At 40.4% G+C, this 20,154-nt stretch overlaps 1 protein-coding gene across 1 annotated transcript in view; it reads right to left on the bottom strand.

Annotated features, from left to right (window-relative positions):
* The window catches only part of STX12 (syntaxin 12), a 33,111-nt gene extending 20,285 nt beyond the window's left edge, over window positions 1-12,826 (bottom strand). The window contains exon 1 of the mRNA XM_088790724.1: window positions 12,506-12,826. Coding sequence (XP_088646850.1) covers window positions 12,506-12,623 — 118 coding nt within the window. The 5' untranslated portion in view covers window positions 12,624-12,826. The remainder of the gene's footprint in view (window positions 1-12,505) is intronic.
* Window positions 12,827-20,154: the final 7,328 nt, after the last annotated feature.

Below are 20,154 nucleotides of genomic sequence, written 5' to 3'. Positions count from 1 at the left end.
GAATTTTTCCAGATTTCTCACGGCACTGGATAAAAATGTCTTCACCCTTAGAAGGGCCTTAATACCAAATATCAATTCACAACAAAAATTTAAACCCAGTAGTACACAATTTTTCTATAGCAAACATTTTTGGAAAACCAATGTGTATTTATTACTAATACAAATTACCACTGACTGAGCTCCTCTATGTGTCTGGCACTATATTAGGAGCTTTGTCTACATTATCTCACTAATTTTCAGAGCAACAATCTGAAGTAGCTATATTGTCATTTTGGAGGTGAGAAAATATACAGAGGGTGCCAAAAAAATGATACACATTTGAAGAAAGGAAAAAAATGTATTAAAATTACGCTGATGGTAACCACTCTGAGCACCTCTTGTCATTGCAGAAGTCAAACGTGACTTGTATTCATCTTTTGTTATTGGTATATATTGAGTATTACAATTTTAAGTTTTTTCCTTTCTTAAAAATGTGTATACATTTTTTTGGCACCCTCCGTATTTAAAGAAGTATCTTATATAAGGGTATGTAATAGTGAAATGCTCACTCCCTCTGACTTTAATTGAAGCTTGCATTTTTCCCATGGCTAATAGCTCCTGTTATAAATATGCTAATTATTAGAGGAAATTCTGCTTGAGGCTTGAGTTTTTGGAGGAACAGTCCCTTGCCAGAAAGTGCCTCTCCCAAAGAAGTAGGAAAACATGTACAAAATAATGACTGTTTATCAAAGATCTGCAGGAGCGTCAAGACTGAACTCAGATCAGCAGGTCAATGGACCAGGAACAAAGAGATTTAGACATCTTGCTTCTTCCTTGGAACCCTGTTGGCGCCTGGATGTTTAGAGTTGTCAATCACCTCTTGCTCCTCATTCTCCCTTCCCTCGACATAAAAGAAGCCTGAATTCTGGACTCTCTTAAAATGGATTTGAGGAACCTCTAAGGCCCCCATCTTCTCGATTGGGCACCGTCTCAATCAATAAATCTTGCCTTACTCCAAACTCTGACGTGTTGAATATTAGCCTTTTGAAGCATCAGGCACATGAACTTTTGGACCAGCAACAGGTACACAATAAGTAGCGGGACACAATATTCAACCTCATGTACATACCTGTGTTCTTTCAACTGTGTTGTCTACAGTTGTACACAGTTTTGTTCGGATAACTCTACCTTTTCCTGGATATTTTGCTAAGACTAGGAATGATCATGTTTGAATCCTGGGTGTTTAAGTCCCTAGCCCTGGATTAGGAAAGCAAAGATCCAGAGGAATTGATCATGTATCAATAAGGAGGAACACTCTCACAGCAGCCTGCCCAGGAATCTAACACCCCACCCTGTCCCTCACTGATTTCTGCAACAGAAATGGAACCCTTGATTTCTTACGTGTCCTGCTTTCTATTTTCTTTTTCTGGTTGGCCAGGAAGGTGAGGGAGAGATATTCATTCATTCATTCATTCTTTCTTTCTTTCATTCACTCATCACTCATTTTTAGAGGTTGGAATTTTGTTGCAGTAGGATTCATTCATTCATTCATCCATCCATCCATCCATGCATCCATCCATCCATAGCTCTGTCTCTCCTTCCCTCCCTCCCCCGCTTCCTTTGCGTGCTTTTTTGAGAGCATTCACTGTCTTCTACTACAAGCAGCTGGAGAATTGAACATAATAGAGTACTCTTTGCCCAGAGGAAACACAACTATCTTCAAGTTTCACTAGAACTTCAAGAGATAATATAACACAATACAGGTATATGGTAACTGCAGCCAAAAGACAGTCTCCCTTGTGAGGGCATTTCCTATCCTCTCAGGATGAATGCCAAAGTTTTACTTATGAAAGACCAGACAGACCCCTGAATACCTAGCTTAGTGAGGAAGCCAATGTATATCATTTGTATATATTATAGGGATAATACATATACAATGTTTCCATGGCCAATGAGAAAGAACCCTCGCTTATTAGAATTTGACATCTAAAAATTAATTGTTCCTTATGATAGAATGTTCCTTAACATAAAATTTTGGAGTTACAGTTATAATTTGGTCTCCCAGAGTAGTAAAAAGGCAAGCTAAGGTTTATTAAGTACCATTTACCTTATAAAAAGGTAACACTAATGTGCTAATAGCCTCTAAGTCTGATAACAATTATTAGGCAAAATTTTTTAATTGATTGCTGGGCTACTCTACTCCTAAGTAGAAACTGAACAACATAGTCTTTAGCAGTAGGTACAAGTTATTTCTCCCTAGCCAAAAAAAAATCATATCATGGATGTCATAAAGCAAAATTTCCAAAGTCAAGAATATATAGGTTTGTAGCTCTTCAAATTATGATTTTATCTTATTTTGAGACAATATTTTTCTAGCAAAAATGTTACTCCAATTTTATAATGGAAATACAGAATTTACTTGATTAAAATTTTGCCTTTTGTAAATGCCTGACCACTGCACTGTACACCTGAAGCTGAAGCTGAATAATAATGAATGTCAACTATAATTTCATATATATATATAGTCACAGGCTGTGGAGTACAGCACAGGGATTAGAGTCCATGGAATTGTAACAGCTGTGTATATATGATGTCAGAGGGGTAGTAGATTGGGGGAGGGGGGTTATCACTTTGTGAGGGGTGTAAATGTCTAACTATTACATTGTTTTGTACACCTGAAGCTAATAAAAAAAAAAATTGCCTTTTGACAAACTTCCCTATAGTGTAACCACTATAATTACTGCATTCTGCTAAGATAGCATTATATAAGATATAAATAACCATTTTTAATCACTAACGTGAGGTTTTCTTTTTATCTAAGTCAAATAGGAATCAGGATATCACCAAAGCTATCAACTGGCTAGCCATACAAATAATTTCTGAAAGAGGGCAGACACTAGCATTTACTATGTGCCACTGTGCTATGTACTTTATGTGGGATGGGATGATAAAAAATATGTTTGTTCTTAGTCCCGGGTTTCTGACACCAAGTTCCTAAAACCCTTGGGATTTCCTGAATGATAAGTGTCTTGTTATTCATAAAAGAGCCCCCTTTGAGCACAAGGAGTTTATGCTAACGAGGTGACTTAGGGTGGGGTTCCTAGATAGCCTTAGATTGGGGTGGGGCTGATCACCAGAGTGACCAAGCGATTAGAAGGCTGAAAGTCTCAGCCCCACCCACTGACCTAGAGGAAGAGGAATGGTGGGGTGGCGGGCTGCAGCTTAAGCTCTATAAAATAGAAGCTCTATAGATTTCACGAGCTTCTGGTTGGTGGAAATGCAGGGAGGGTGTCTTGAGCCCAGAGGTGGCAAAGTAGCCCCTTATTGCATACCTTGCCGTAGGCATCTCTTCCATCTGGCTGTTCCTGAATTATATCCTTTTATATAAACCTTGTAAGTTAATGTTTTCCTGAGTTCTGTAAGCAGCTCTAGCAAATTAATCAAACCTGAGGAGGAGGTTATGGAAACAGCGGATTCTGACAACTGGTATGGGGCATGGAGAGGGCAGGGGGGCGGGGGGAGGGCAGCGGTCTTGTGGGAGTGAGCCCCTGTGGCATCTGATGCTAACTCCGGTAGGCAGTGTCGGAATTGAGTTAACTGTAGGACATCAGAGAATCTGATTATTGCGTGGTATGTGGAAAATCCTCACAACTAGTGTCAGAAATACTGAGACTACAGGAAACACGGGAGGAGTGTTTTTCCTTTATAGTAAATAAGCATGATCTCCTTTGATCCCAATAAGCCTCTAAATAAGCATTACTATCCCAATGTTACAGATGGGCTCATGAGAGTGTTGCCCAAAATTAATTTTAGACTGTAATAAGAAATAAAAGCATTTATTTGAGCAAAAAGCTGCATTCCAGGAGACACAAATTCAGGTAGCAAGCTAAATTGTTCGCCCACAAGACAAAGGAGAGGTCACCTTTTACAGAGAATTTGCCTGCCCACAGTTCCCATGTTGGCCCCTTTCATGTTAACGAGGTTTGCAAAATTGTACAGTCCTGATTGGTCTAAATCACGCAGTTCTGACTGGTCAGTATAGATGCAAATGAGGATATTATTTTCCTACTTCTGATTAGACCCGGCAGGTCTCAGTCCATTGGTAGAAAGACGAAACCACGGCTTCCCTGCAGTGGTTGACCCAAGTCAGCGTAAACAAGGGGAAACAGTGCAGGAAGCCCAGAGTTCGGTCTGAGGTTCTTTCCAGTACGCCGAGGCCTGAGAAGCCCGTTAGCAAATGGCCACTAGACTATTATTCATAAAATTGGGCCCTCAGTTGACCATGGGGTGTTTATTTCAGCAGAAAAATTCCTTCTCAGGGTTCATATCAAATGACTCTTTCTTCTTGGGGTCCACAAGAGTTACAGAACTCCATTCATTCATTCATTCATTCATTCATTCATAGTACCTATACTACTATGTTCTATGTTCTAGGAGACATTTGCTCTCAAGAAGCTTACATTTTAAGGAAGAGATGGATAATAGCATATGTCAGGTAGTGATAAGTACTATAAAGAAAAATAAATTCAGGTAAGGGCTGGAAGGACAGGGAGTGGGGAGAGGGTACTAGTTTATACAGGGTGGTCAGAGAAGACTTTTCACAAGGTGACACTGAGCAAAGATCTTAGAGGAAGTGACAGATCCAGCCATGCAAATATCTGGGGGAGAAGCTTTCTAGCAGAGAGAGTATTAAGTACAAAGTCCCCAAGGCAAGAGTACTTGGTGTGACAGAGGAAGAAACAGGAAGCCAGGGCAAGTAGAGTAGTGAGCTGAGAAGAGGCCAAAGAGCTAGAGGGGAGCTAAATGGTATGTGGCCTTGTAAACTAGTGCAAGGACTTTGGATTTTAATGAAATGGGAAGCCACTGATGGGTTTTGAGCAGAGTGTCATCATAACCAGAACTCAAACCCAGGGCTAATTTCAATGACTATATTCTTTGTGACACATTATGTTGTCTCAAAAGGCTGACGCTTAAAGGAAATAGAATATAGTGACACAGGGCAGGCCTTAATTTCAGTGTTCTACTTAGCCCCACCCTGCCTATCTGATACCTCCCTAACTTAATAGCTCTCTGCTGTAGATAGGCTGATGTCTTTGCTCTAACTTGCTCCCTTCCCCAACCCCCCTCCACCTTTGAGAATATTCCTATGTCGTCACCAGAGTCCAGCAGAGTACCAGGCACTTGTGGGTATATAAGTGATTACTGACTGAGTTAGCCTCCCTTTTATATCATGACACTTTCTTTAAGACAGAAGATATGGATGAACATGAGCTGGGAATACTAAGCGCTGAACTCTAAACCAGACCTGACCACTAACTAGATGTGTGGCACCACACAAGTCATTTCATGTTGCTGGGTCTCTTTTCAACAATTGTACATGATATTCAGGTTTAACCACCATATATTGAGTACTATTTGTCACAGTACTTACTATGTGTGAGGATGGGTTTGTTTTTCTCATTAAATCTTTAAAACTCTGTGAGGACTAAATGATCTCTAAGTACGCCGCCCACCGCTACTCAATGCTGAAATTCAATAATAACAAAGAAGCTGTAGTCCCAGAATGATACTATGTAACCAAGGAATGTTTTCCCAAGCCAGAGATGGGCTTAGAGAGACTCCACCTATGTACAAATGGAACTGGACTAACTATAGGCCTCTGGGGAGCAGGGACCACATTCTACTCATTTTTGTATTTGCATAACCAAGCACACACACACACACACACACACACACACACACCTCTCTAGAAAACAGCTGGTTGAAGATACAATGACACATACAGGTAGATCTTACAAATGTTCAAGGAAACAGATCTCATTTTATTGACAGTCTTTATAAAGTACAGTACTCACCTTAGAAACTATAGATATATATATGTCAAAGTATCAAGTTATTAATCATCTATTAAAACTTATTAAATACTCTAGAGAGCAATGGGGATTTTATAGGATATAGGGGAAAATCAATTAAAAATCAGCTGTTCTTTGTGTATTCTCAGCTGAGAACTTTTTTCATATAGACTTTTTTTTTTTTCTTTTGTTGAGATTACTTGAATTTGCATGTTTGTTGGAGGAGTTGGGGAAGTGTGGGGACTTCATAGGATCATTTGCCAACTAAGCGCCAGAACTAATCTAAGCCTCCATCAACTCTTTCTAAATTCCTGAATATTAAGATATTTTCCTAAAAGTTTCCAGCAAGAATCTGATACTCAGGTATCAGACACCCCAAATTTCAAATTATAAGGACAGTAGTGTCTTAGCTGACCGGAAGGTAAAGAAGCAGAATTCTTTGCAGACTGCCCTCCAGAACCACCAATATCAGGGATTTATTCAAAAATAGTGTCACACTGACCCATTTATTTTACGTCTAAGTGTATCCCTTAATAAACCTAAAGCACAAAAAATAAATAGAATGTTTACATATACACTTATTTTCACTTGAGAGGACTTAAAATGTCAAAAAGAAAAGTGATACTCTTTGGAAAGACTTTCATCAAAATGGATTGAATCTAAAAGGGTTTTTCTGGTCAACTCGGTTAATAAGAAAACTCTTTTCTAATCATTCTAATAAATAAAAAAATTTTATTTTAGGTTAATTTGTTACAACATTTTAGACGAAAATAATCGGGTATTTTCTGTGAAATGTTACATAATCCTGGAAATCAGATGACGAGGTCAAATGTAAAGACAGTCCTTCAGCTCCATCAGCAATTTTGTGATTTTTAAAGGTCGGCCTCAATTTCTCCTATCACTGATCTTTCATTTTTAAAAGCATGTCCTGGCTAAAACTTTTAAAGACTACAAAGGAAATCAATTTATTGTACATTACAGCTAACATCCACACTAGAGACTACTCCAAGTTGAACACACTCTTTATGTGCTTTCAGCTGATTTCACCTTAAAGCAGAATGTGAATCTCCAAATGAACCTCAATCCAAATCAAAGTCTAGTCAAGTCGAAAGCAACTGCCATCACGTGGGAAAAAATTTCTCTTCATTTGAAAGACTAATGCTCTAATTCAGTATTTAAAATATAAACTCAACGAAAAAAACATTATTTACACCAAATGAGAAAATGATAACCTATGTGGTGATTATGACGAGTCATTTCGTGTCTTACTCTGAAAATTAGGTTTACATTGTTTTTATATAGCTACAACGAAAAAGACCTGACTTTTTAAAAGTAGCCACTATATTACAATAGTAAAGCTCCAAACTAAACTGAACTTGTGAGTACTAAATATGAAAGGTATAATAACCCTCCATTTACCATACCAGTGCCAGAATATGTAATGGTTAAGAACATAGACTCTGAATTACAACTGCCTATGTGTTATTCCTGGTTCCACCACTTCCCAGCGTTGTTATCTTGAGCAAAAGGCTCCACTCCTCTGTGCCTCAGTTTCCTCACCTAAAAAATGAGAATAACAAGCAAACCTTCATGTGGTTGTTGTGAGGATGAAATGAGATAATATGAAGCTAAATTTAGAACAGTGTCTGGCAGGTAAAAGGACTCCATTAAGGAGAGCTATTAGTATCAAACTCAAGACTAAGAAAAATGTACTTAGCAATGATAAAATCAATTAAGTACATATTGAATGCCACCTACATATCCATTGCTGTGCCAGGCACCTGTGGCTAACTAAAGAGAAACGTACATGCATGGTCTCTCTATCCCCACAAAATGAATAGTGATCTCTCTAATTGCAATGACAAGGTCAAAAAGCATGCATGAATTAAAGAATACAGAATATAAGTAAGTGCTAAACTGTGAAAGGAAATTGCTTGCAAATTCAAAGGAAAAAGAACCAAAATGACAGCTAACATTTCCTAAACACTACGGCACTGTTTCAGCAAGTTACATAAATTACCTCATTTAATCTTCACAACCCTATGAAGTAGGTATTATTAGTAACTCCATTTTATAGACGAGAAAATTGAGACAGAGTGGTAAAGCGATCTGTTACACAGCTAGTCAGAAGCAGATCTAGGATTCAAACCCAGGCAGTCGTACTCCTGGGCCTGCTCACCTAACTACTAAACTACAGGGGGGCAGGGGACCCAACCAATAATATCACCATTTACTGAATGTCTACTGTGCACCAGACACTATACGAGGCACGTCCAAACATCCCATGTTAACAATACTACTCCCTTTACAGATGGGGTAACAGGCAGACAGGGAAGTAACCTGCCCAACGTTAACAGTACATAGAGGAGCAGGGACTCAGTCCCAGATCTACTGATCCTAAAGCCCACGCCCCTTCGGGCTTCCTCGGTCAAAAGCAAAGGCAGGCTTAGTTACAAGTGGCAGGATTTAAGGACAGCTCAAAGGGTTTGTATAATTTGGATAGCTAGGGAGGTAGGGAAAGATAAGAAAGAAAGGAGGAACAGAATGAGCCAAAACGTGGGGCAAAAATCAGTGTTTAGGGATGTTAAGAAAGAGGGCCTGCCTACTGCAAAGGGTGAAGTCGAAAATTCGGTTAATTTGCATTAAGATGACAGAGAGGATAAAAGCAAGGTGGAATGTGAAGATTTGATGCAGCAGACGCCACAGAGCCCCTGGAGGCTCTTGAGGAGGTGACTGGTATGATAAAAACAGGGTTGTAGACGTACTGCTGAGAGCTGAACTACAATGGGAACAGAGACACTTGAGAGGATGCTGTTGGAATACGTGTTGAGATCATGAAGACTTGAAGAGGGTGGCAACGAAATAAAAAGCAAGGGGCAAATTTGAAAATAACTTTGAAAGCACAACCCACAGTATTTCAGGATAATCAGTTTTAAAAGTTCCACTGCTTTTTCATTTTTTGGTAATCAAAATAACATCAATAAATTAGCAACATGAAAGAACAGAAATGCTGTTCTTTAATCTTTTCAGAGATAACTTGGAGCCTATTCGGTTTTTTCCTATATTTGCCTCGGGAATACCTGCCCAGACCCTTCGTTCCACAACAGGCCGAGTCAAGTACTTTTCCTCTGTACCTCACACCTACTGATAACAACCCTTTATACCCGGCAGTCACCCTTAGCTGTACCTGTCACCCCACACAACGACCTGCTGTATTTCAGCCAGATATGCTCAGCAATTCCAAACCCACGTACGTGGCTGAACAGTTAAGAAAAAAGAATAGCTATTCTCTAAATTCTCAGTGGGTACAGGTCCTTGCCGGGCTGGAAGGATGTGGCTATACGTCTGCGCTCACATTCCGACTGTATACTTTATGCCAGTCACGTCTTGGAGAGGTTTGGGGAACAGGCAGTCGCCTCATAGTGCTAACTGGGGAGAAGCAGTGTCACCCTACCAATTTCAAATCCCCAGTTCCTCACCAAACAATCCCAAGGGAAGAATTCCAACACTGCCTAGGGTCAATAAGATGTGGTAGGTGTCACACCGTTCAAGGACAATGAGGCAGGAAGTGTTCCAAGGTGGTAGAAAAACCTCATTCCTTCAAATCTACTCAATACAATTTATTAAGCATCAAGACCCTATATGATATGATCCCTGACTACCTCCCAGACCTCTTTTCTTTCTCTGCATCGTTTCTCTAACTGCACTCCAGCCACACTAGCCTTCCTGCCATTCTTAGAACACACCACGGTCTTTGCTCCTGCCAGTCCCTCTGCCTAGAACGCCTTCCCCCAGCTACTCACCCGGCTCTCTCCCTCCCATCATACAGTGTCTCCTCAAATGTCACCTCCTCAGAGAGGCCTTTCTTGGCCAACTTATCTAAAAGAGCACACCCACCCTCTCTCGTCTCACTCTATCTCTTTACCCTATTTTATTTCTTCATAGTACTGATTTACTAGATAGTATTTGCATGTGTGCCTATACACATACACACACAGACACACACTATCAGGGAAGGGATTTTGTCTGTCTTGTTCATCGCTCCTCCACCCGTGCATAGCAGGTGCTCAAAGAATATTTGCTGAACAGTGAATGAATAAATCTATCATATGCTTGGGACTGACATAAGTACTAGGAATATAAGGCTGAGTTAAGTCAGGTCCCAGGCTTCAGATGCACTAACAATCAAACAGGGGAGGCAGATAACACCACAAGACGACAAAGTTTGACAGCCTCAGGTGTTCCTCACAGTTTCCTATGGAGAGGAAAAAAAACAACTCACTTGGTAACTGCTACAAATGTGTAATATTAATTAAAAATTATAAAAAGGTTAATTGCTGATCATAAGAGATGTGGTTTCAAATTCAGGTATTGCCATTTGTTAGCCAGGTAATTACTGAACCTTGCTCAGTCTGTTTCCTAACCTACACAATGGAAATAATATTGGTAATTATTTTGCAAGGTTGTTAGAAAATTAAGTCAGGTAATGCATGCAAATAACTTTTCATGCTGCCTGGCACACAGTATGGACCCACATTAATGTTCTTAACATTATGTAACAACACCCGATGCAAACTGGCCAAAGAGGAGAGAGAAGGGGGTGGGGAGGGAGGCAGATGACAGGAAATACTCCTCCGACCACTGCACCAAGTCAACTCACTTGACTCCAATGATCCCTTGGGTCCAATGCCCACTTAACAGTTACATTTTATCAATTCTATCAACAAAGAAACCTCTCCAATCCTTTCCCTCCTTTTTATTTTCACAGTCCCTCACTGGTGTCTCCGATTATAGTGTCTCTCTCCCAATTCAATTTACACATTCCTGAAGAATTAAATCCAAACCCCTTTAGTTTAGCACTTAAAGCCCATCCTGTTTGGGCCCCAACTTACCTTTCTAACCCTACCTTCTTCATTATTCTCTAAAGTCCACCACTGTAGCCAAATTAAATCACTCTTTTTTATATACACCCGATGCTTTCCCACTACCAGGCCTTGTTCGTTTTATTCCTTCCTGGAATGCTCTTCTGTTCTTTACCCTCAAAAATTCAAATCCTTCCCACCATCTTTCCAGCCCTAGCTCAAATGCCATAATGCTTTCCTTGACCCTTCCCAACTGAAAATGATCGCTATCTCCCCTGAATACCTACATGTTGTTTATACCTCTTCTATAGCATTGCTCCCTTTTAACTTTATATTTCAGTTATTATGTACTCCACAGAAACACTTTTGAAACAATCCATGCAGTTCCAATACTACTTACTACATAGCCTGATATTCAAATATATGTAGAATGATTTCACAAATAGACATTAAAATAAGATTTAGCCTCAATAGAACTTCTAGCCTTGAACCACAATTTTCTGATCTAACATGTATTATAGCTCCCTCACATACACGAAAATAACTGGAACACAAAGTATTGTATTTTCTAACCAGAAGTCGTATTATTTTTTTTAATTTCTGGATTTAAGAGGCCACATATTCTTCTTTCCACTTTCTAATCACCCAGTCTCAATCCCCTCCCATTAGAAACTTAAGGCCGCTTACATTCTACATCATGTAAGAGTATTTAAATTTAAAAGCAAAGTGATAAGATTGTTTTTTAAAATATAGAACGTAATTGTAATTCAAGACCAACTAGGTCTACCTATTAACAAAGTACAGCCAAGTACACAAAAACACAATAATAAACAACATGAACGATGGTGACCATTTTTCCAAGTAAAGCGGCTGCTGACCTCCTGCTGATAAGGCTCCGAGCTGATTTCCAGGCACAAGAAACAGCCTGTATTTGACTCACACTCGGCCAGTCTCACTCAGACCCTACTGGTGGGGACAGAATTTTAAGACAAGCAATGACATTCTGAAATCCACCACCAGCTCTACCACGTCTTACTTGCTATGTGATTGTGGCCAAATCCCTGAGCTTCTCTGTATCACATGTGTTCAAGAGCAGCTAAATAGGGAAGGAAAACAAAAGCTCCATCAGCTTGAAAACCAAAAATATATGCAAATATTTTGTTACAAAAGACAAAATAATGTAAATTGAAATGTTTTCTGTGAATTCTCTTTATTAAAATAGAAGTCATCTTTCTCCTCAAATACAAGTCACTGTATCTGATTTCAAAATTCATTAAAGGGAAGAACTGTGTATTAAGTCATCCAAACACATCCATGCTCCACTTCCCTTAATTGAAAGCTGCTGATTTCCAAGGAGCCAGGAACTGAGCAGAATGTAAACCTAAAGTCTCAATCAGTAAACAACTCCCGATGCAAACTGGCCAAAGAGGAAAGAGAGGTGGGGCCGGGGGTGGGAGGAGGCAGATGACAGGAAATACTCGGCTGACCACTGCGCCAACTTACTGACTGCTCTCGGGGTGACACACATACCCCCTCCCACCTGGGGCCGTCAGGACTGCTATGATGCCCCAACACCGTGAGGGCGTAACTCCTAAGCAGAGACTCGAGCTTCCAGCCGGGGCTCGGAACCCTCGGGGGAGCCCAGCCCTGACAGACTCCGGGATGGCAGCTCGCCGCCTCCAGAGTGGAAAGGCTGAGAAGGCCTCAGGTGTGGCCTTGGCCGCAGCCCCAGCCGGGCTCCGCGTCCCGGCAGCCTCCCCCAGGCCTGTCCCCAGGACGGCCCCCGCCCCCCAGCTCTGTCCCCAGGCTCACTGGCTTGGCTGATCCGCTGGATGTTGCCGCTGCAAGTCTGGATGATGCTGCTGAAGTCCCGGAGCTGGGGGCCCGAGGGCCCCGGGTTCCGGTACATGTCTAAGGGACCGTAGGACATGACGAAGAGCTGAGATCGACTCGCCCTGCACCGGGGTCCTACCGGAAGCAGCCACCAAACCGGACTGCAGAGTGACGGAGAAACCGGGAAGAAAAAGGGCAGGGAAGAGGCCGAGGCTGCGTGCGCACTAGCACCGCCCCCACGCAGTGCGCACGCGTCCTCCCCGCCCTGCCCCACAGTGCGCCTGCGCCGCTGCCGCTAGGACCACGGACGGTAGCTTAGAGACTGGACGCCCTGGACCTTGGGAGTGCGGGGCGGGGCGATTACGTCACACCGTTGAAGCTGGGATTGGTGGAGATGGGTTGGCTGTGTTGTTTCTCGCCAGGACTCGGTGACAGGAGGCAAGAATTTTCGATTAGCATAAAATTGTACCGGATGATCTCAGCCTTAACATCCTATTCTGTTCTATTCTGAGAATTCAGGCCCAAATATGGGAGTATACGACAACGTTGAAACTCAGATCCGTAACCAAATTTCTGAAGTTCCTCACTGTACTTCCTTTACATACCGCTTTGTTAGTAGCGGAGCACTTTTATGATTTACAAACCACTTTCATTTCTCCCTCCACCCCTCTTCTAATCAAACAATAAAATAATAATAAGAAGAATTATCACGTACTATGTGTGAATCCTCACTGCAATTCAATTGTTCATAAGCTCTTTCACAGCAAGGGACGATGTCCTAACTATATTTTTGCCTTCAGAATAGATAATGAACAATCGATTTTTTAAATGTTGAAATAAAGTAACTGACCAAAGTAAGCGTTATTATTTTTCCTTTTACAATTGAAAAAATTAAGCCCACAGAGGTTAGTTTGCTTTTCTGACTGCAAAACCCAAATACTAAGCTAATTCCATCATCATCTCACTACTTTCCTAAAACGCATTCTCATATTCCGAAATTCATTCTCCATCTAAATCCCTCCCAAATAACCTCTTCATTTATATCCCAAACCAGGATTTCTTGGAGAACTAGTCCCTCGAATTTTTAAAATAATTTCCTTAAGTAATTTGGAGCATATGACCTCAGTGTTCCCACAAAAGACTGCATTTTGTGAGCTTATGGTAAATGGAAAGACATGAGTTTGGGAGACCAAGATAGGGAGAAGTGAAGGGGAACTGGCAAGGTTTGTTTCTTGTGTTCTCCACCCCACCCCAGCCTGCTTTGTAATCTCTGGGGACCGGTAAAGAGAGGAAGCTGCTTGCCTGTGTGGGAGGGGACCCCAAATGGTTGAATGAGCCTGCTTTCAGCTTTAGAGCTTTTATAAGCCAGTCGATCTTGATTTTTCGTTGGAGCATTTATAAGAGCTTTTTTTTTTTCTCTGTAAAAAGAGGCAGATGACATTTGGAGGCTCTCATTCTGGTTAAAACCCTACCATTTCTCAGAATCCATAGTTTTATGTCAAATCTTACAACAAATTATGTAAATTGTATTTTTTTTTACCTATAAAATAGTCTTGAGAATGTTTTCATTTACATTTCACTCTATGTAAAGTGAAGTTCAGTAAAGGTATTTTTCTCCTAGCAACTGAAGACAGTGGTTATTGTTGTTTTCTTTCTCCACCTAAAATTGAAAGTGGTTTTCCATCTGTGCCTTGTGCTAGCTCTCATAGCAATACATTTGTACCTTGCAAATACTAGATGTCAAATGAACCTTTACCAGATTTATAGATGAATAATGAAAAATAACTACCATTTCTTAAATGCCTATCCAGGCAATGTGAACAAATTGTGCAAACATTTATCAGTAATCCCCGATATAAAGCCCATGTGATAAAGACCACCTGTGGTCTGACAAAGTTAGGTTTATTAACTTAATGCTGCAAGGCAGACTGCATACCAGAGGAATCATGGGGCATCCCGCCAAGCACAGAAAGAGATAGTTATTCTAGGATTTGGGGAAAAGATGTGATGTTTTGATATAGCCTCAAAGCACATCAGGCTATGTGTAAAGGGATTCTCATCAGGCCTGAGCTGATAAGAGGACTCAAAATCCTGTTTCCTTGGAAACTACAACATGAAGATTAATGCGGAATGTTGTACCTGGAAAGCCCTTATCTGAAGGTTTGCACCTGGGTTGGAAAATTGAGGCTGCTTCTCCGTGTCAAAGTAACTCAGATCCTCCAGTCAAGAGTGGAATATTCCATTCTTATTGATATTTCAATTAGCACATTTTCTGAAAACCTGTGATTTTAGAGAATAAGGTTTCTCAGCATTATGTCCTTTTGTTAATTGACAAAAACAGTTTTCATGGTTTGCACCATCAAGGTGAGATTAATTCCTTGGTAACAGATAAGGAAACTTGTGTTCTGTAGAGGTTCTGGATACTTGCTCAATGTGCTACAGATATGAAGCTACAGAGCTGTGATTCACACGTATTCTTTGACTCAACAATTCTACTCCTATCTATATAATCAACAGATATGCACCCATATGTGTTCCGAAAACCAAATATACGAATGTTCATAATAGCATTTTTTAGGACTAAATGGCATTTTTCTGTATTTATTTTTATTGAGTTATAATTGACATACAATAGAATGTATAGATAGTAAGTGTTCAAGTCAATGATTTTTTTTTTTTACTTTTTATTGGGGAATATTGGGGAACAGTGTGTTTTTCCAGGGCCCATCAGTTCCAAGTCTTTGTCTTCAATCTAGTTGTGGAGGGCACAGCTCACTGGCCCATGTGGGAATTGAACCCACAACCCTGTTAAGAGCCTAACCAACTGAGCCATCCGGCCGCCCCTCAAGTCAATGAATTTTGTTTGACACTTGTACAGACCCATGTTACTACCACCCAAACCAGGATATAGAACATTTTCATCATCACCCCAGCAAGTTTCCTCGAACTATGCTCTTTCTAATTCCACTTATCCCCAGAAATCACTTTCTGATTTTCATCACTACAGATTAGTTTTGACTATTCTTGGACTTCATAGTGATGAAATCATATTTTATGTATCCTTTAGTGTTTGGCTTGTTTCAATTAAGGATGTTTTTTGAGATTTATCCATGATGCTGCATATATCAGTGGTTTGGTCCTTTTTATTGCTAAATAGTATTTTATCAATTTGATTATCCACTTTCTTATTGATGGACATTCAAATAGTTTCCAGTCTGAGGCTATTACGAAGAAGGCCAGAGCAGGATTTCTTTTTTTACTAGTTCCAAACTGGAAACAACTGTCCATCGGCAGTAGAATGGATAAATTGTAGTACTATAGAGCATAAAATTAAATGGCCTGCTGCTATGTGAATGATGTGGGTGATCTCATCCAAATATAACGTACAGCAAAGGAAGCCAGACAAAAATGAGTATATCCTGTATGATCCCTTTTCTTATTAGGTCCAAACCCAGCCAAATTAATCTAGATTATTAAAAGTCAGAACAGTATGCAGTGAGTTCCAGGGTGGAAAGGGAATGACTAGGAATGGGCCCATGAGGTAGACTTGTAGGAAGCTCGTAGCAGCCTTACTTGATCTGGGTGGTGATCATCTAGGTGTGTTTACTTTGTGAAAATTCATCCAGTCAGATACCTGTGATGAGTGCCCACTTCTGTATGTGTGCTATACTTCAGTAAATAAGTTTTACCTTTTAAGTACAAAGTATCATTATAACCAATATGGCAAGCTATCTGCAGAAAGGTAGGGAAGGGTCAATGGAGAAATTCACTTAGGTTGCAAAGAAGACTGCATTAAAATTAGAGCTCATGTCAACTACAATTAAAAATAAATTTAGGTGGAGCTGAGCTGCGCCCTCCACAACTAAGACTCAAAGAACAACAACTTGAAGCTGAACAGAACCCTCCACAACTAAGACTGAAAGGACAACAATTTGACCATTGCTCCCCAATAAAGTCTTGTTCCCCTTCCCCCAATAAAATCTTTAAAATAAATAAATAAATAAATAAATAAATAAATAAATAAATAAATAAATAAATTTAGGGCCGGCCCGGTGGCTCAGGCGGTTAGAGCTCTGTGCTCCTAACTCCGAGGGCTGTCAGTTCAATTCCCACTTGGTCCAGTGGGCTCTCAACCACAAGGTTGCCAGTTCAATTCCTCGACTCCCGCAAGGGATGGTGAACTAGAAAACAGCAACTAGACCTGGAGTTGAGCTGCGCCCTCCACAACTAAGACTGAAAGGACAACAACTTGAAGCTAAAACGGCACCCTCCACAACTAAGATTGAAAGGACAACAACCTGACTTGGAAAAAAAAGTCCTGGAAGTACACACTGTTCCCCAATAAAGTCCTGTTCCCCTTACCCCAATAAAATCTTTAAAATGAATAAATAAATAAATAAATAAATAAATAAATTTAAAAAATAAAATAAAATCCAGGTCTAAAACAATTAGCACTTACTGTACATTGCTAGTGTGAATGAAAAATTGTACAACCACTTTGGAAAACATTTTGGCAGTTCCTTAGAGAATTAAACATAAATTTACCATACAATCCAGCAATCCAACAATCCCACTCCTAGGTATTTACCCAAGAGAAATGAAAACACACGTTCATATAAAGACCTATATGCAACTGTGTAGGGTAGCTTTATTCATAGTAACCCCAAACTGGAAATAATTTAAATATGTCTAGCAGCTGCTGAATAGATAAACTGTGATACATCCATACAATGGAAAATTATTCGGTTATAAAAAAGAACAAACTACTGAAATACAGACTAAATTACTGGGACATGCAACAGCATGGATGAATCTCAAAAGCATATGCTAAATGAAAGATGCCAGACACAGACAGCTACCTACTGAACGACTCCATTTATAGGACATTCTGAAACAGGCAAAACTATAGGGATAGAAGTCAGATTAATGCTTACCAAGGGCTGGAGTTTGGGGGAGGGGGATTGACTGCCAAGGAGCACAAGGGAAGTTTTTGGGTTAATGGAAATGTTCTATATCTTGATTGTTGTGATTACACAAATGCATACATCCATCAAGACTCTTTGATCTATAACTAAGAATAGTAAATTTTACTGTATTCAAATTATATCTTATTAAACCTTTAAAAAGATGTCACTCTAAAGATCAATGCGATGAAGTGGCATGCAAGAGGTAGGCAATACGGAGTTGGAAAAAAAGATATAAAGTTGTGGGTTGCATGAGTGTTCTTCTGTTGGCTTGGGATAGAATAACACTGAGAGCAAAAAACAAGTGAACATACAAGGCATACAATTAAGTTAGTGAACTCATCCTAGAAAAAGTGCTACGTACCTCATTGCTGAATATCATTATGGTCACCTTCGAAGTGCTCCCCTTGGGAAGCTATGCACCAACGCCAGCAGCTAGTCCACTCTTCAAAGCAATTTTGGAACTCTTTTTGGAATGGAGAGCTGTCATCGTGTTACCCTTGATGTCCTGAATGTCATCAAATGTCTTCCTTTCAATATTTCCTTTATCTTCAGGTAAAGAAAGAAGTCATTGGGGCCAGATCAGGTGAGTAGGGAGGGTGTTCCAACACAGTTGTTTGTTTACTGGCTAAAAACTCCCTCACAGACAGTGCCGTGTGAGCTGGTACATTGTCGTGATGCAAGAGCCATGAATTGTTGGCGAAAAGTTCAGGTCATCTAACTTTTTCACATAGCCTTTTCAGCACTTCCAAATAGTCAACTTGGTTAACTGTTTGTCCAGTTGGTACAAATTCATAATGAATAATGCCTCCGATATAAAAAAAGTTTAGCAACATCGATGCAACAAGTTCTCAAACTTAATTGTCAGACCTCCTATGTGTTCATTCTAATTTGTCACTCTATTACTTCCCTCCTCAGGAAACAGGAAACGTAGATTCTATAGAAGTCATGTACAATAATAGCTTACAAAATAGCACTGTTTTGAAGACTATTAGGTATATATATTATTTATCACAGCAACCCAAAGGTAAGAGACGGAACACACCTAGCTCTGAAGTCATTCAGAGCTAACCATAGCATGACACAATCTCATTTTTCAAGTAGAGTTCATAATTGGCTACAGTGGCAGACAGCCTGGCAAGCACTGGTAGGCAAAGTAGTCATTGATGCCAGTAATAGCTAAGAAATATACTTTCCCAAAAATGGCAGCTTTCTGTCTTCAAAATCTAGAAATTCACATAGTTATTACTCACTCCTATAGGCCAGAGGTCAATGTGTTTGTTAACCAGCCTCCAGAATGGACCCCAATGATTTTTGCCATTTGATATGAACATGCCTGGGTAGCCCCATTACACATTGAATAGTGCTAGTAATTTGACTTCTGTTACCAAAAGGGTATTGCAGAAATGATGGACTGTGAGGTTGAAGGTGAGCCAAGGCAAACCATTGCTGTTTCTGCCTTGCTCCCTTGAATTTAGTTTGGTTCCAAAACTCATTCCCTATGTGGCAGATTATATTTTTAAAGATGGCTACCACAACTGCTTCCATCCCACGTGCTCTTCTACGTCATCACCTTCTCATTAAGAGAAGGGATCTGTCCCCTCCCCTTGAGTCGACGGACTTTTGACTGCTTCCACCAATAGAGTACTTCCTAAGTGAGGTAATATGACCTCTGAGGACAGGTCAGAAGACGTAATACAGCTTCAGTTTTGTTCACTGGATCTCTGTGCTTGGAGTTCTAAGCCATCCTAGACATCTGATTACATGGAGGTCACCATGCTGGGGAGGGCCAAGCTACATACGGAGGGGCCTCAGGTAAGTGCTCAAGTCAGCATTCCTAGACTTTCAGTCATCCCAGCCCAGGCACTAGATATACAAGAGCATTCCAGCCCCATTAAGTGTAGCTATTGAATCTTCCCAGCTGAGGACCCAAACATTGTAGAACAAAGACCAGTCATTCCCACAGTGCCCTGTCCAAATTCTTTATCGATAGGGTCTTATAGGCATATTTAAATGGTTGTTTTAAGCCACTAAACATTGGGGTGGTTTGTTATGCAGGAATAATGATCAGAACACCCTGTTATCTCCTGACAGTTTTGGCCTTCCCCAAAATAGCCCCTCCTCCAAGATCTTGCTGGCCATCAGTTGAGGATAGCTATACTACAGGTACCATAGGGTCTGAAATTGCGAAGGATGGAACCCAGGTCTGCTAAATTACTGAGTGTTATTTAGAATGGTTGAACCTCCCTGAAGAACTTAGATGTCTTTCACTATACTCTACTATATTCTTCCCGTACAGTGGTTTTCAAGCCTGAATAAATGTAATTTGATAGTTCACACAATAAAAGTGGTCACAAACATAGCTTCCAGTCTTAGTCTGTTTGAACTGCTATAACAAAATATCACAGGCTGGGTGGCTTATAAACAAGATAAACTTCTCCCAGTTCTGGAGGCTGCAAAGTCCAAGATCAAGAAGCCAGCAGGTTTGCATTACAGTGAGGGCCCTTTTTCTAGTTCATAGCCAACACCTCTGGCTGTGTCCTCACGTGGTAGAAGGTGCAAGGGAGCCTCTCTGGAGCCTCCTTTAAAAAGGCACTAATTCCATTCACGAGGGCAGAGCCTAAGCACCTCTGGAAGGCCCACCTCCCAACACTACCATGTTTC

Source organism: Rhinolophus sinicus, chromosome 14, assembly GCF_057876585.1.
Source record: "Rhinolophus sinicus isolate RSI-liver-muscle chromosome 14, RSI-T2T, whole genome shotgun sequence".
Classification (NCBI taxonomy): domain Eukaryota; kingdom Metazoa; phylum Chordata; class Mammalia; order Chiroptera; family Rhinolophidae; genus Rhinolophus; species Rhinolophus sinicus.
The sequence above is the reverse complement of the archived record's forward strand: the minus strand, read 5'-3'. Positions and strand labels throughout refer to the sequence as shown.